The sequence below is a fragment of the Pristis pectinata genome, chromosome 27, assembly GCF_009764475.1.
Source record: "Pristis pectinata isolate sPriPec2 chromosome 27, sPriPec2.1.pri, whole genome shotgun sequence".
Classification (NCBI taxonomy): Eukaryota; Metazoa; Chordata; class Chondrichthyes; order Rhinopristiformes; family Pristidae; genus Pristis; species Pristis pectinata.
The window spans coordinates 6,042,107-6,058,251 of NC_067431.1; the positions used below are offsets into that span (position 1 = coordinate 6,042,107).

General features: G+C 41.2%; 1 protein-coding gene across 5 annotated transcripts in view; it reads left to right on the top strand.

Moving 5' to 3' along the window:
- Window positions 1–9,504, top strand: part of cdon (cell adhesion associated, oncogene regulated) — a 132,053-nt gene extending 122,549 nt beyond the window's left edge. For all 5 annotated transcript variants that reach the window (XM_052040001.1, XM_052039999.1, XM_052040000.1 and 2 more), the window contains 2 exons: window positions 1,891–2,147; window positions 6,350–9,504. In XM_052040001.1, the coding sequence (XP_051895961.1) occupies window positions 1,891–2,147; window positions 6,350–6,519 (427 nt within the window). In that variant the 3' untranslated portion in view covers window positions 6,520–9,504. The remainder of the gene's footprint in view (window positions 1–1,890; window positions 2,148–6,349) is intronic.
- Window positions 9,505–16,145: the final 6,641 nt, after the last annotated feature.

The following is a 16,145-nucleotide window of genomic DNA, read 5'->3' on the forward strand; positions in this document are numbered from 1 at the left end:
TTCTACTGAATTCCAGGTAGAATTTATTACATTATCTTCCATTTATGGCCCCACAGGTGAACACAGCTTGGATGCATTTTCCCTATTAAAGCATATGATAATCTGAAAGAACTGATATCTGGTCACCCTGTTGGCTTTTTCTCTTATCAATAAGAGCCCTATTTGTTGAAACTTATTTGCCAGGCACTTTGTTCCATTTTTTGTTGAGTGAAAATAGAAGTTCTGTGTTTTGTTTTTGTTTGCTTGCAAATAAAAACCCTCAGGATTTCACTGTTGAAAAAGTGTTGGCCAAGGACAGGGAGTGGTTAAGTTGTCTCCAGCATACAGAGCCTGGTTTTCCCAAGCACTTTTGTCCATTTCCCTCCTTAGATACTGCCTGACCTGCTGAGTTCCTCCAGCTCCTCTGTGTGTTGCTCCAGATTTCCAGCATCTGCGGTCTCCAGTGTCTCTTATAAATATGTTCCCTTTCTCTGTTTCAGCTGTTATTTTTGCTAATTGTGTATGTATGCATCCACATGCACACACACAAACACAGCACAATGGCATTGCAAGAGGAACTTGCTTAGCTCACTCCCTCATCTTCTCCCTCAGTCCCCTAACCTAACCCCTCCCCTGACTCTGGCCTCTCAGCTAGCTTTGCCTTGAGGCTATTTGCTTGCTAGAGTTCTTAGCAGCTCCGCTGCTTGCTGTTGCTGCTCTTTGCACAGTAGCAGTATTGAAGGATTTCTTTGTATATTTGTGTACGATACTAGTGGAAATGAGCTGTAAGCATTTGTGGCTTTCCCTTGCCACTGAGCTTGATTGTTCATTCACTGGAGTTGTTGCCTTGTGTCTTGGATACACTGAAAAGCCATTTGGGGTAAAGCATCATCTCTTTCTGTGGATATTTCAAGATAAAGTGGTGGGTTTATGGATGGGTTAGGGTTTAAAATACTCATCAGTATGTTTTAATAGTACTGACCCAACTGCTGGTGTCACCCTGAAAGTGAAAACAGAACAACTAACTGTGTAACCAGCTGGTCAACGTTAAAATAAGCGCAACATATGGAAGGATTCTGACTTTAATGAGCTATTATTTCCTTTTCTTAATATGTTATTATTGTTTGCATCCTTACTTGAAGCTTCTACCTTGTTTTCCTCTAATTTACTTCCTCTCATGTATTTTCCTCCCTGTTCTGTTGACATGTTATTACTACTTTGGTCTGCATCTGAAATTTTGACTTTCATTAGTGTTGAAGGAAGTAGGTTTAGGAGGCACTGTCAAAGAAGCAGTTATCAGCTGTTACAGTTAATCTTGTGGAATGTTACAGCTGGATGAGTAAGATGCCAATTAAGTAACTGTTTTGTCCTGAATTGTGTATGCTTCATGTATTGTTGGAGCTATACTCATTCAGACAAGAGTATCCCATCAGATGGTGGAAAGATTTTAGAGAATTAGACATTGAATCACTCAGTGTTAGATTACCTTCTTGTAGCTATATATTTATTTACCTAGTTCAATAAAGTTTCTGGTCCACAGTAACCCACATGTAGATGTTATGGATTCAGGGATAGTAGTGCATTGAACGTTGAGCTGATTGGGCTTCCCCTTGTCAGAGCCGATCTTTGCGTGGCATTTGTGTGGCACAAATGTTACTTGCTTTTTTTTTCAGCTGAAACCTGAATATTGTCCTGATCCTGCTGCATGCGAGCATTGCCTGCCTCATTCTCTAAGAGTTCTGAATTGTTCCTTATATTTCCTTCTTCCTCCACCTCCTCTTTGGTTACTGCAAAGCAGCCCTAATCTTGGTGTTATCTGTGTTTAGTGCTGTGTGTACTCCCTACATGGGTAGTTAATGGCTGCTGTTATACTCCAGGTTAAATTCTCCCTTTTTTCCCTCTTTTCTGCAGATGTTTCACTAAAACAAATGGCACTTTCCCCAGCAACAATTTGCCCATGATTCAGCTAACTCCAACCTGCCATGAAGACGGCATGGAGATGGTGCCTTTAAATCACATCATTTCTCCATTATGCCCTGGAACCATTGTCACTGAAAACAACAGTGAGGCAGAGTATGATGGTTCAAAAGAAAATGCTGAACAGTCCCTTTCCCAAGACTTTTGCTGCAGTGAGAACCAAGACTGTGCATTTGAGGACAATATAGAAGGTACATTTGTTGTTGATTCCATCTAGTTCTCTGTTGGTTTATGTCCTAGCAATTCTTAGTTCTCATTATTCCTGGTATCTGGTCCTTCTCACTTCTTGGGCATTTCCAGGAGTTTCCTCGATGCGAGATAGAGAAGAAACCTTACGCATACCAGCAGAGGAGGAAAGTTTCAGCTGAGGCACAAGTGGCATAAAATCCCTCCTGTTCATTTCCTACGTTTCCACGAGACAGTTGATCAGGAACTAACTCACCCTGTGCAGATAAGCATTTAAGGTTGTGCCTGTGCTTGCTTGTTTGGAGCATATTGGAATGTCTCACAATCACAGAAAGATTCTGGCATAAGATGCCACCATTTGTCCTGTTGAGCCCATACCAAATCTGTGTGAGAGCAGTTGAGTAAATCCCGCTCTTTTCCCTCTCCTCCCTCTCTCCGTTGCCCTACAATTTTTTTCAGAGACTTATCCAGCTCCCTTTTAAATGATACAATTGAATATGCCTCACTTATTAATCTGGTGGTGCATTCCAGACTATTCTCTCTCATTTTCGTTTTTTTAAAGAAAAGTCTTCATGTTATTTTTGGTTCTTTTGCAAGTCACCTTCACTCTATGCCCCATGTTCCTCTGCCGATTCTATCTATCCTATCTATACCCTTCATAATTTTAAGTAGCTCTCAGATCTACCCACAATCTCTTCTGTTCTAAGAAGGGCAGCTCCACACTATCCACATGACTACAGTCCTCACCCTTGGAGTCATTTGGTAAAACTGCCCTCTTTCCTGAAGTGTGATGCTCCGAACCAGACACAATATTGCAGTTGTATTGTTCATCACAGTTTCCTTGCCCTTGTCCCTCTCATCTATAAACCAGAATTGCTTTTATTTTTAAACCATTTTCTCAGCCTGCCCTTTCACTATCAATGAACTATGCACAAAGAACTGGATCTTTCTGTTCCTGTACCCCTTTAGAGTTGTGCCCTCCAGTTTATATTTGCCTCTTCTTGTGCTTCCTACCAAAATGTAAACTTCACATTTCTCAGTGTTAACTTTCATCAGTTGCCTATCCATTCCAGTAGTGTGTCCATGTCTCGTTATAGTCTCTGACTAATCTTCTCACAGATTACTGTGCTTCCAAGTTTAAAACACAGTGAGATGCAGCATGGCAATGGGCCTTTTGGCCATCCAAGTCTGCACCAACCTTCAAGCATCCATTTTTACACCGACTCTACCCTAACCCATTTTATTGTCCCCACATTCCCATGAACTCCCCTCAGATACTACCACTTGCCTACACACTAGGGCCAGTTAATCTACCATCGGCAGGTTTTTGATATGTGGGAGGAAGCCAGAGCACCCAGAGAAAACCCACATGGTCACAGAGAATGTGCAAACACCACACAGGCAGCACCAGAGTTCACTGGAGCCATGAGGCAGCAGCTCCTTAATAAAAACTGTTGTCTGAGATACTAAATGGTTACTTTACATGTCTTCTATTTCCATTTTGTCAGTGGAATAGAGTCATACAGCACAGAAATGAGCCCTGTAGCCCACCACATCCATTTGACCACCTTTGCCCATCTACACTGATCACATTTGCCCACATTAGAACCTTGCCCATTTAAGTGGATGTTCAAATGCCTCTAAACAGAGTGATTGTATTTGATTCCACCACCGCCTCTGGCAGCGAGTTTCCAATATCAGCCAGTCTGTGTAAAACAAACCCTTGCCCTTATTCCCCTCTAAAACTTCTTCCTCTTGTTCTTGAAGCCCCTGCCATGGCAAAAAGATATTTCCTATCTGTGCCCCTCATAATCTTATATACTTCAAACGGGTCACCCCTCAGCCTCCTTCACTCCAGGGAAAGCAAGCCTAGCTTATTCAATCTCTCCCCATAACTAAATTCCTCCAATCCAGGCAACATCCTGGTGAATCTCCTCTGCACTCTCTTCAGCTCAACCACATCCTTCCTACAGTGCAGAGACCAGAACTGAACACACTACTCCAAGCGAGGCCTAACCAGTATTTTGCAAATTTGCAACATAACATCCAAACTCTTGTATTCTATGCCCCAACCAATGAAGGCAAGCATGCATGTGCTGCCTTCACCCTATTGACCTGTGTTCCATTTTCTGGGAACTATGGACTTGAACCTCTCGATCTCTCTGTTCAACCACATTCCTTAGGGCCTTACCATTTACTCCATATGTCCTACCCCTATTTAACTTCCCAAAAAATGCATCGCCCTGCACTTGTCCTGCACTGTTTGGCTTGTTGAATCTGTACAGCCCTGTTTAAAAGCAATCTAGCTTGTCCCTCTCCCCATAGCCCTTCAAATTCTTTCCTTTCGAAGACCTTACCGAGCTTCCTTTTGAACACTACAATTGAATTTACCCCTGCGGATTGAACCCGAGTCACTGCAGCTGTGAGGCAGCAGCACTAATTGCAGCGCCATACTGCGCAGCCAATTGCATTATTGCTATTATGTCGCTAAGGAACCTGGGCTGAAATCTAGGACTGAATATTAACATCAAGGTTAAAATGAAAGAATGGAGAATAGTCTTTTGTATAAACTGCTGTGGAGCAGCTGTGTGCCTATGGAACTTATTCAAGATGCAATTGCGGGCCTCTGGTGGGTGGGTGAATATTGGCAACAGCAACAAATAACTTGTTATAAAATCATAAGTTTTTACAGGACAGAGGCAGCTTTTTGGCCCATGTTTGCTGGCAAAGCTTGCACTTATTAGGGATAGTCAGCATAGCTTTGTGTGGGGAGATCATGTCTTGCAAACTTGATTGAGTTTTTTGAGAAGGTGATGAAAGTGATTGAGAGCAGGGCAGTAGATGTTGTCTGCACAGACTTTAAAGCATTTGACAAGGTCCTTCATGGTAGGCTGACACAGAAGATTAAGGCATATGGGATCCACAGAGACTTGGTAGATTGGATTCAAAATTGGCTTGGCTGTAGAAGACGGGAGTGGTGGAGGGGTGTTGTGGATGGTGAGGAAGGTTGTCAAAGGATACAGCAGGATTTAGATTGATTGAAAATATGGGTAGAGAAATGACAGGTGGAGTTTAGTCCAGACTATCATGAGATGTTACGTATTGCAAGGTCAGATGTAAGAGGAAAGCATACAGTAAGTGGCAGGACCCGTAGGAGCAGTGAGATCTTGGGGTGCAAGTCCATAGCTCTCTGAAAGTGGCAACACGAGTAGATAGTGTGGTAAAGAAGGCTTATGGCATACTTGCCTTCATCAGTCCGGGCACTGAGTATAAGTTGACAAGTCACGCTGCAGTTGTATAAAACTTTGGTTAGGCCACATTTGGAGTATTTTGTGCAGTTCTGTACAACACACGATCGGAAGGATGTTGAGGATTTGGAGAGGGTGCAGAAAAGGTTCACCGGGATACTGCCTGGACTGGAGAGTATTAGCTATAAGGAGAGGTTGGACAAACTTGGGTTGTTTTCCCTGGAGCATCAGTGGCTGAGGGGAGACCTGATAGAAGTTTATAAAATTATGGGAGGTGTAGATAGGGTAGTTAGTCAGAATCTTTTTCCTAGGATGCAAATGTCAAGTACTAGATGCCATAGGTTTAAAGGTGAGAGGGGGGAAAGTTTAAAGGAGATTTATATGGCAAGCTTTTTTTTACACAGAGAGGTGGTGCCTGGAACATGCTGCCAGCGGAGATGGTGGAAGCAGATGTGATAGCCACATTTAAGAGGCATTTAGACACACATGAACAGGCAGCGGATGGATGTGTATAGCCCATGTGTAGGCAGGTGGGATTACTTTAAATTGGCATCATGGTCAGCACATTCCCGCGCTATACTGTTCTATGTTCAAAGTTCTAGATCATCCTTTCCCCACTAATCCCTCCAATTGCGGGGATTTCCATGATACAGGATTGCAAATGTGAGAGAGAGTGGGGTAATTCCACTTATTTCCCACATTAGGGAAATGTGGCTTTCCTATTCACTCTATCTAAGCTTCTCATAATTTTGTATATCTTGATTAAATTTCTTTTCAGCCTCTTGTTCCAAAGAAAACAACCCCAGTATATCCAATCCCTTTTCATGACTAAAATTTTCCACTTCTGGCAACATTCTTGTAAATTTCTTTTTTGAAAATGAACTCTACAGTGGTAATGTGATGACAGAACAATCCTTGTTCAATCTACATCAGTTAACCCTTGACACTTTTCCTTCAAGGCGACAAATATCCTGACTTGGAAAATGAGAACCAAACTCTGAGCTGTGATCCTCCTCCTTCCAACTCTGCTCCAATGGACAATGACAATGCAACAGCCTGGAGTACAACAGGACTTGCTGAAGGCAACACTTGCAAGGATCCAACAGAAGGAGAACTGAAGAAAACCTAGGGAACCGTTCCCCGTTTGCCTGAAGCCTATAACTGCACCGAAGTCACTGAAAGGACCAAGGAGGGATCAGAAGATGACACTATTTATTTTTTTTGTAGTAGTAAAATATTACTCCCTATGAATGTATTTGATTTAAAGATGTCTTCACCTTTTTTAATTATTTATACTATCAGAGGAGAAATTCCTTTTCTGCAGAATGTGGAGTTTTAGCCTTGTTTTGTATAAAGTTTTGTAATAATATAAAGAAAGAGGAAGCTATAGAAATTGTTAATTAATATTGGATCATACCTATCTGGTGGATTGAAAAGCACTTGGAAGGAGGACATTTTGAGATTCAATGCCCAGATTGTGAGAGACAAGAGCTGATCCCTGAAAGGACCCGTAGGACGGGTAATGCAAATAGAGGGTTTTGTGGTAACAGGAACCTATGTGTATTACATAGGGACAGTAGTTGCTGATATGTAGGTAATAGGACTGGTAAAAGAACTGCTCAATCCTGTCATACATGATTATTAGACTGACTCCATTTACATGGACCAACTTGATCAACATCAAGTCGAAAGCATCCTCTCCTGTTCGCATTATAATCATGAATCTGTTGCCAATATATAATATCCCTATTGATTTTTTAAAAAAAGTGAACCTTAGGTGGGATGTGGCCTCACCACAGGTCAGAAGCCAGGATGTTCAGTTTCCATCAATGGCTGAAGAAACGTGGCTAAGTAAGATGACCAACTCCCACCTTTCACTGCTTGGCTTTGTGCTGAATATTTAGAATTTGCTTTCTAATAAAACCAGTCAGTTCCGTGTACAGTAAAGCATTCAATGTCCGTGTAAATGGAGGTGCGACTGCTAGCCCAATAGCTTCACCAGTCTTTACTCATATAAAACAAAGATGCGCAGCAGGTCCAACTGCATCTACTAACCGTCAACTGCTATTATGGTAATGCTTTGTTTAACGAGGAGTGTGACAGTTTTAACTATTTAGCTGTACAATTAATGCACTTTTTGGATGCATTTACCCAGCTGTTACAATATTGACTTAATTTTTAATTGAGGGGAAATGAAGTTTCGTTGACACTGTTTGAATTTGGTTGGCGTTGCGGCTTTACATATTACAGATGCAGTATGATGGTGTGCTGTTTCATGATCTCCTTTCATTCTTATTGTGCATTGTATTTAAGTGTGTAGGTGATTATTAATGATGTGTCCAGTCTTCAGGTACTCTTGGTCACAACTTGACTGTAGCAGCTTTGAATCTGGGTATTCCTGGGTAAGGAAGGAACAAAGGCTTCCAAAATGTGCACTTTCCCGATTCTGCCATGAGTGTTTATTAACATTTGGTGAAGTAAGATGGAGAGAAGCAGGAACCTCTGGCTCTGACACCTTTAGCTCAGTGTAGCCATTCGGCCTCTGGGTTCACTTGATGCCTCCATTGGGTCCAAAGTGAGCTAAATTTCTCTTTCCCCTGTTGGTTATGCATTTGCTCCTTGACAGGTTTAACGTAGTTTTATTTCAATGGATGCCTGCCTTGTAGTCACTCCAGTTCCCTGATTTCCTGACCACTCTTCTATTGACCTCTCCCTCATCATCATCTACCCACTGTAACCTCAGATTCTGCTGTGAAACAATTAGCTTGTATACCAGCCATCTGTCTTTCTATTTGCAATTGGTTAATCATACCAAAAATAAATGCCCCAGTCATTTCCAAGCTGCTAGCAGTTCACTGGAAATTCACTGGCTGTTCAAGCTACTTTCTTCCTATTTCTATGGGGTTGATTCTTGCTCTAGGCTGGACAAGGACTCCTAGCAACTAGTCAAGAGCTAGTATCAGAATAAAACCAAAATATAATACTCAATGGCTCTTATCAGAGTAATGTTTTGGTTAGGATTCTGTTGGAAATGAACAAATTCCCCTGGTAGGAAAAAATGTAAATATCATGGTAAAAATTCTTTCCAAAACATTGCTTATTCAAGGAGTTTGCACTTTTAAACCTCCACCCAACCCCAGCAATGCATTAAGGTAACATAGATCATCCTTCACAATAAATCTACTGGCTCAAAACAATGATGTAAGCAAATATTTAACATGTTTTATCAATCATGTGACTTTAGAAAGGTTGTAGATTGTTTTATTTTTTACTTGCGTTATGAAACACCTAGTGTTGGGAAGGGCTTTTAAATCTCCCTAATCCTACAGTTAAGAAGATCAAAAGTCCAACATTTATTATAATGTGTTTTCCTCTGCAAAAATAAATTTAGCATTAATAGATTTGTGTTAAATTCCTCTCCATATCATAAACAGGTTAGCAACTTCCAAGGTACCTGTAATTTCAAAGTATGGTACAAAGTTATTTATTCCAATGGCACACTGCTGATTCAGAGCCTCACACAGGTTGGAAAATGTCAAACATCCCTTAATTTTCTGTGGTGCAGTAAAATAGACAGGTACAATTAGCCTCTCTTCTAGGCATTGTGGGGGTGGTTAGGAGACTGGATAAGGTACACCTGATGCTGTTTGTAATGCCTATCTGGACATCAGTTGATAAGACAATCTGAGTCTGGCTGCAACAAATTCAAGAGATAGTTCATGGTTTTCTGTCAACAGGAAACTGCACAGACTTTCCTGGAGCCTTGCATATTGTAAATAATTACCCTCAAAACACTACAAGACTTTCACAGATTATCCCCATATCCCCCAGTGATGATTCATAAAACATCAAACTGCCTAAGTTTTATTGTACTCTTATACTTCACCCTCTATCAGAAACAAATAGTGTTTTTTAAATGCATGTTTTTGTATTATATAGAAAATATGCTATATTTTCATAAATGGTTGTAATATTCTTGTTGAAATTGTACATATTTTTCTAAATATGATAGCTCAGTGAAATGTTTGTAAGATACTGTTAATATTAAAGATGATGCTGTTGCCTCCATTTGCTGTGTCTGGGTGGTGGTGCAGCAACACTGTAGCACCCAGAACACTGCCTTGTTGATTTTCTTTTGTGTGGAGGGGTAGCTGAGTATTGGTGCAGTGAGTGAAAGGGTCAGTACTGTAAAGGGGAACAGACTTTTTAATCTGTATACACCATAATTATCAAAAATGGGCAAGTCTCCAGCTGTTGTTGGAAGAAAACGGAGTTTGGCCCAAGCAATGTGGATGTATACAGTAGACAAACTCTCAGTATTTTCTCAGGTTCCTGCCAGAAACAAATTAGCAGCAGTTCATCAGTAACCTACAGACTCTGTGATTTGGAAGGTTTTAAAATCATGGGGAATCATTGTAACTAGATTCAATTCTACTCTATTGCTTGAATTTTCCAATAGTCACCATTAAACTACAGGAATATTGTTGGTGTTTTCCCTTTTGCCTAATGTCCCCTGAAATGAACTGATTCAGACCAACTGGTATCAAGTCCCACTGGTTTGCACCATTTTAAGTTCCCCCTTAGCTGATGGTTCCCTTAATATTTTGCTGCCTTTTATATAATTTTTAAAATCATTTTTAAGTATTGAATTTGTAATCTAGGATTTGCATTGATCATTTTAAGACCTTGGCAATGGCTCTGAGGAACCAGTTTATATCAGTCATGGTCATAATGTTGTGGCTTGACCATGTTACTTCAACTGGTATCTGCCTCCACAGCAACCCCAGTGTAGTTTTCACAAACTATTGTAGGTTATAAATGGTGGTCCTGTAACTGAGAAATGGAGATAGTTAAGATTGACTCGTAACTCACTTCACATTTAGTAGAATCTTAAAGTAGCTAGGTGTGCTTGGGAAACCTCTTCTGTGTATCAGGCAGCTATTGAAACAGGAGTTTATCAAAGCAAAAAATGAGCTGCTAGAGGAACTCAGCGGTCAGGTAGCATCTGCGGAGGGAAATGGACAGTCAACGCTTCGGGACCTTTCATTCTGGACTGGGAGTTTATCATGGCTAAGCTTGATAATATGGGTTTTAACACTGGATCCCAAATCAATGCTGATTTAGTAATTTATAGATTGAGGGCCTTTGAATGTGACTACCTTTGCAACTTCGTTCATTGTACCACAAAATGATTTCAATATTGATATGGGGCTTTAAGGTTAAGTTAAGAGGAGCAGTTCCATAAACCTGCCAGGGTATAGGAGATTGAGGGTTGATATGATTAAGGTGTTTCAATTGAAGAAAGATTAGATAGTAAATATTTCCTTTCTATTTACCCTACACTGGAGAACACCAATGTCACAGAATCATGTTTATTAAAAAGAATGAAATTGGGAAGAACTCTCATTCAAAGGACAATAGAAACTTGGAACACTGTTCCATGCTGGAACAATGTGAGTTTTCAAGACCAAGTTTTCTGTTGGGTAAGGTTTAGTGGGATATAGAAGAATATGTGTTAATGTAGCACATTCAAAATCTTGGGATATTTTAAGCCAATCTTTTGAAGTGGAGACCCTTGCAGGATAGGTGACTCTCGCAAATAGCAATAGCTGTGGTTAAAGATGGGGCATGTGACTGGTGCAGATCAACCATGATCTAGTTAAATGATGGAGCAGTGCTCAGGCACTGATGAGTATATTTTGTTGTATTCTAACTGTAGCAAGGAATTGCACTGATTCAGAAGAAAGGCATTCTTCTATTTAATCTGAAACCAGCACTTCAGACAGATTTGAGTCGCAGACTGGAATTTAATCCCACAGTGCAATGATTTATATGTAGTGTGAAGGCAAAATGGTAAGAGTGCCTAATTTATGTCAAGGCCCTCTGAACCATCTTTAGATCGGCACTTTACTTACATGAGATTTTGCCAGGAATTGAGTATTACAATTTGAAAAGAGTCTTGAATAAGTTACAGGCTGGAATCTAATTGAAGGTTGTTCCTTTGTCAACAGATGTAGTGTGATTAATATATCAAGTTCCAGGCAGTTTTTTTATAGACAAATTTGATTGTCTTTCTTAATTTGAACATCTCAAGCCACATGCATGATGTAGAGATGAGTTCTTCAACTCGTTAGATATATCAGTGAAATGTACTTTTCACTGCATGGAACTCAATGGATTAAATTACTTCACATTCACTCCCACACATTCCCAATAGAGCTAAGTGTTCCCTGTTGGATTATATCAATCTTTTCCCTATTCACTGTCATGAGGTAAAGTCGATCCATGCATAGCAAGAATGCATATCCTATCATGATGTTAGCTGTAGCCCACTTTGCTGCACAATATCCATATTTTAGCCAGTGTTTGATTTCAGTTCCTAACTGAAGGCTGAGCAAGATCTGATGCAATAATCTCACCCTTTATCCCTAGTTTATACTCCAGACTGATGCAGAACAATTCTTGGCAAAGGTCTTGTTTTTGCTTTAATTCAACAGTGCTTGACAATCATTGATAAAACACTGTTAAGAGGATCACACTTAGATGTTTATGAGCAGTTTTTGCAGGATTATCTTGTATTAGAAAGTTGAAATAGGCCAGATTTCTTTGTGTAAAACATACATAAAACCAGTTCAATGAATAATTCATGTCAGCAAGATTTCTGCTAAATTTTAACAAACAAAAAACTGTCATGGGACTGTGGGTGGCTTGGAGCTGAATTAGACCACTGTTCCTTGACCTCTAGGATTTGATGGGCTGGTAATCTCTGATAAGATTAGGGTTCCAAACAGGAAATATATACAAGGCAATCCCAACTCAGAGGGAAAAATTCACTCTTGGTATTATATGTGATGAGAGACTACATAGTCTAGAATCAATAATGAAAGTAAATAATCCGTGTTTTAATTAGAGGAGTTGTCAGAGCTTCCATTCCAATTAATTAAACTCCACTAGAGATTTAAACTACTCCAGTTATTAGAGTACTTAATCCATGCTAGGTTTTATCTGAAAGTGATGATTACTGATAATGTGTTTAATAAATAGCAACACACTCCATTTAATATGCACGAGACTCACCAAGAGCTGACTAAAATAACATTTCTTCAAATGGTTAAATTGTCAATAATCATTGACCTGATCCAGCAATCTGTAACCACCTCCAACATGCTTCCTACGTTGAAGTTCAGACAACTGATGTGTGCTATGGAAAATAAGGACCTTGCACTGAGCCCCTCAAAACCCCTCTGCATAGTTTTTCAATCACAGAGAAGGCTTTTTTATCCAATGCCCCTTTGGGTGACATGGGCATTTACTTTCCTGATCAACCTGTTGAAGACAGCATCAAACACCTTGTTAAATCCATGCATCCTATTTCAATTACACTACACTTAGAAACCCCTTATACCCTTCTCAAAAAATTAATTCATTGCTCAGACATGGTCTTCCCTTAACAAAACCCAACAGACTGACTATTGGAAATGATAGCGAGTAACACTTATATATCCTCTCTCTTCTGTTAAGAACCTTATCCAGGCCAGGTGACTTGTCCATTTTTAAAGATGCTAGATCCCTAAATATGTCCTCTCGCCCCCCTTTCTCTCTCTCTCTCTCTCTCTCTCTCTCTCTCTCATCTCCACTGCATCATATTCTCCTCCGTGTATGATATTGTATCATCCCTCTCCTCACTAATGACAAAGGGAAGTACTCACGTACAGCTACACACATCTCCTTCTCCTCCACACTTCACCCTTAGGTCCGTAATAGAACTTTCTATTTCCTTTGGCATCATCTTGCCTTTCACTTGCAGAGTTATAGAGCACTACAGCACAGAAACAGGCCCTTCGGCCCATCTAATCCATGCCAGCCTGGTTTTCTGCTTAGTCCCATTGACCATAGCCCTCCATAACACTCTCATCCATGCACCTATCCAAACTTCTCTTAAATGTTACAATTGAACCCACATCCACCACTTCTGCTGGCAGCTCGTTCCACACTCGCACCACCCTCTGAGTGAAGAAGTTCCCCCTCAGATTCCCCTTAAATATTTCACCTTTCACCCTAAACCTATGTCCTCTAGTTCTATTCTCACCCAACCTGAGGGGAAAAGGCCTGCATGCACTCAGCCTATCTATACCCCTCATAATTTTGTATACCCTTATAAGATCTCCCCTCATTCTCCTGTGCTGCAGGGAATAAAGTCCTATCCTTTATTTATACCAAAGAATAGTTTCCCCAATTTTACCTGCCTTTCTAATATTTATCTTTGCCATCCTAATTTCATTTTTAATCACCCACCCCCCCCCCCCCCCCCCCCCCCCCAACACACACTCTCATCCCTCACCATAGTCCTGCACCTACACCTCCAAAGTACTGAACTCTTGGTATTTGTCATAATCTTTCCCCTTTTAGTCTTATTGGCCTGTTTATATTGCTTGCCGTCTAAGGGGTCTAGGTTTGGGACATCCCCATTTCTTTTATAGAAACATACTTGGTCCGATCTGCATGACCTCTTCCTTGAACGTTTCCAGGTACCTTACCTCGATATTGAATTTTTACTTTGGTCTATCTTCATCCTTTCCTATAACTATCTAACAAAATTATAATTTAACAAAATTATAATTACTGCCTCCAAAACATTCTCTCCATCCTCACACAAATTCATTCCCTAAAACTGTCCAGTACTGCTCCTACACGCTGGTTAATGAGGTTCTCTTTTAAGCTTTAAAGAATGCATTTTAAGAATTCTGCACCTTTCACTGTCGCACCCCACTGTTGAAACACCTGGAACTATCACCTCATTATTTTTGTCAGAATGTTTCCACATTTCATACAAATAAGATGTTAGAACAGAACCTCATCTGCAATTAATTGTTCAGGCCAGTCCACTGTTCTTAATTGTTGCTTAATATGACAGAAGTTGAAATAGAGGGGACACCAGCAGAATGTGTGTGAGGTCTGTGAGAGGAGGAGAGCAACATTAAATATTGCATTGGCTTAGCAACAAACTCAATGTTAACTTTATCTCTCCGTCCCTCTGGCAGTTTGTGCTCTGCTTTCTGTGTGTCTCTGTCCCCCTCGGCCCTTTTATTGGCCTGTGTTTCTGTATATTTTTCCCTGCTGTTTCTGTATGCCTCTCAGTGTCAGTTTCTCCGTGTCTGTACACTTCTGCCCAGTCAGATGTGTGTGCCTTGTTTTTCTTTTTGAATCCCTTGCTTTCTCTTTCTTTTTCCGTGCCTCTTTCCCTTTGCCTCTCCTCATCACCCACTCCCACCATCACTCTACATCTATTCTTCTTATCATGCACCCCTTCTCCATTCTTCTTTACCTCTATTACCTCATTCTGCCTCGTAATTTTTTCCTTCCTCTTATACACCTCTTTCATTCATTCTACCCCAGCCCTTGCTACTTCATTCTCCATCTCTCACCCTTTCTCCTCACACTCACTGCCTGCATCACACTGAATGTTTCTCTCTCTCTCTCTAACTTTCTGATCCTCTCTTTCCTTCTCTTGGCCCCTTTCACTCTCTCTCTCTCTCTCTCTCTCACTCTTGATAGACTTTTCTCTCCCCTCCCTCTCTCTCACTCCCTCTCACTCTCCCTCTCCCTGTCACTCTACCTCCCTCCCTTTCTCTCCCTCCCTCTCTCTTTCCCTCCCTCTCTCTCTCTCTCTCCCTCCCTCTCTCTCTTTCCCTCCCGCTCTCTCTCTCTCTTTCCCTCCCTCTCTCTCTCTCTCTCCCTCCCTCTCTCTCTTTCCCTCCCTCTCTCTCTCTCTCTCTCTCCCTCTCTCTCTTTCCCTCCCTCTCTCTCTTTCCCTCCCTCTCCCTCTATCTCTCCCCCATCACAAGTACTCGAATGCATGTGGAGGGAACATGCTTAACTGCTCCCTAAAGAAGTGAAAACTGTAACGTAAACATCAAACGGAACAGGTTAGGCCCAGGAGCAATGGCCCAAGAAAGTGCCAGATGAGTTGTTTATTTGAAAAACTCAACATTTGAAAAAGAATTAAACACTGTTAGTTTATGAGTGGGGAAAGAGAACAAGGATTTCTGCACGACAGTTCATTTAACAGACTGTGCAGCTGACAGCTCAGGAGATGGGAAGCTGAACACACACTGGTAATAGCGAACGTGTCAGTGTTTTGTTAAGTCAATTCCACTTGGGATAATTCAACATTATTAAACTGACGGTTTTTCACAAAAGCTTTTCTTGCAGTGACTGCCCTTCCCCTCCCTGAGCTGTACCCCACACCAACATATTCATTCAGTCTGCTCAGTCTCTGTTCTCAATCCACCATGTGGGATGGGTCAAAGATAAATTAATTCCTGTCTCACTTTGTCCTGGACTGATTAACTCTGCTAATGCACTGAAATCTGCCTTTAAAGAGCCTGACGGGTTGGTTGGTTGGTTGTGGGGAGGTGAGTGTAGTTAGTTCTTCAGGATTATTATTTAAAAATAAACTCCAAGGCAGTTGGAAATGTGGTGTCAGAGTCTGGGGTCGAGGGGTTCAAAGCCAAGAGTACGTTAGACTTTAGTCACCCTGTGACAGAGACTGCCTCACCACAGCAGAACAGCCTCACCAGAGCAGGGGACTTTCACCGGAGCTGGGCAACCGTCCGGGAACCTGGTCTGCACAGCCAAGGTGCTGAGGGCCACACTTTGCCATCCTTTAGAAGCTTGCCATGAGTTTCATCACAGTCCCAGAATTTAGACTCACATTGTCCTTCACAGTTTCATATCCCTCTGCCTCGGAACTGG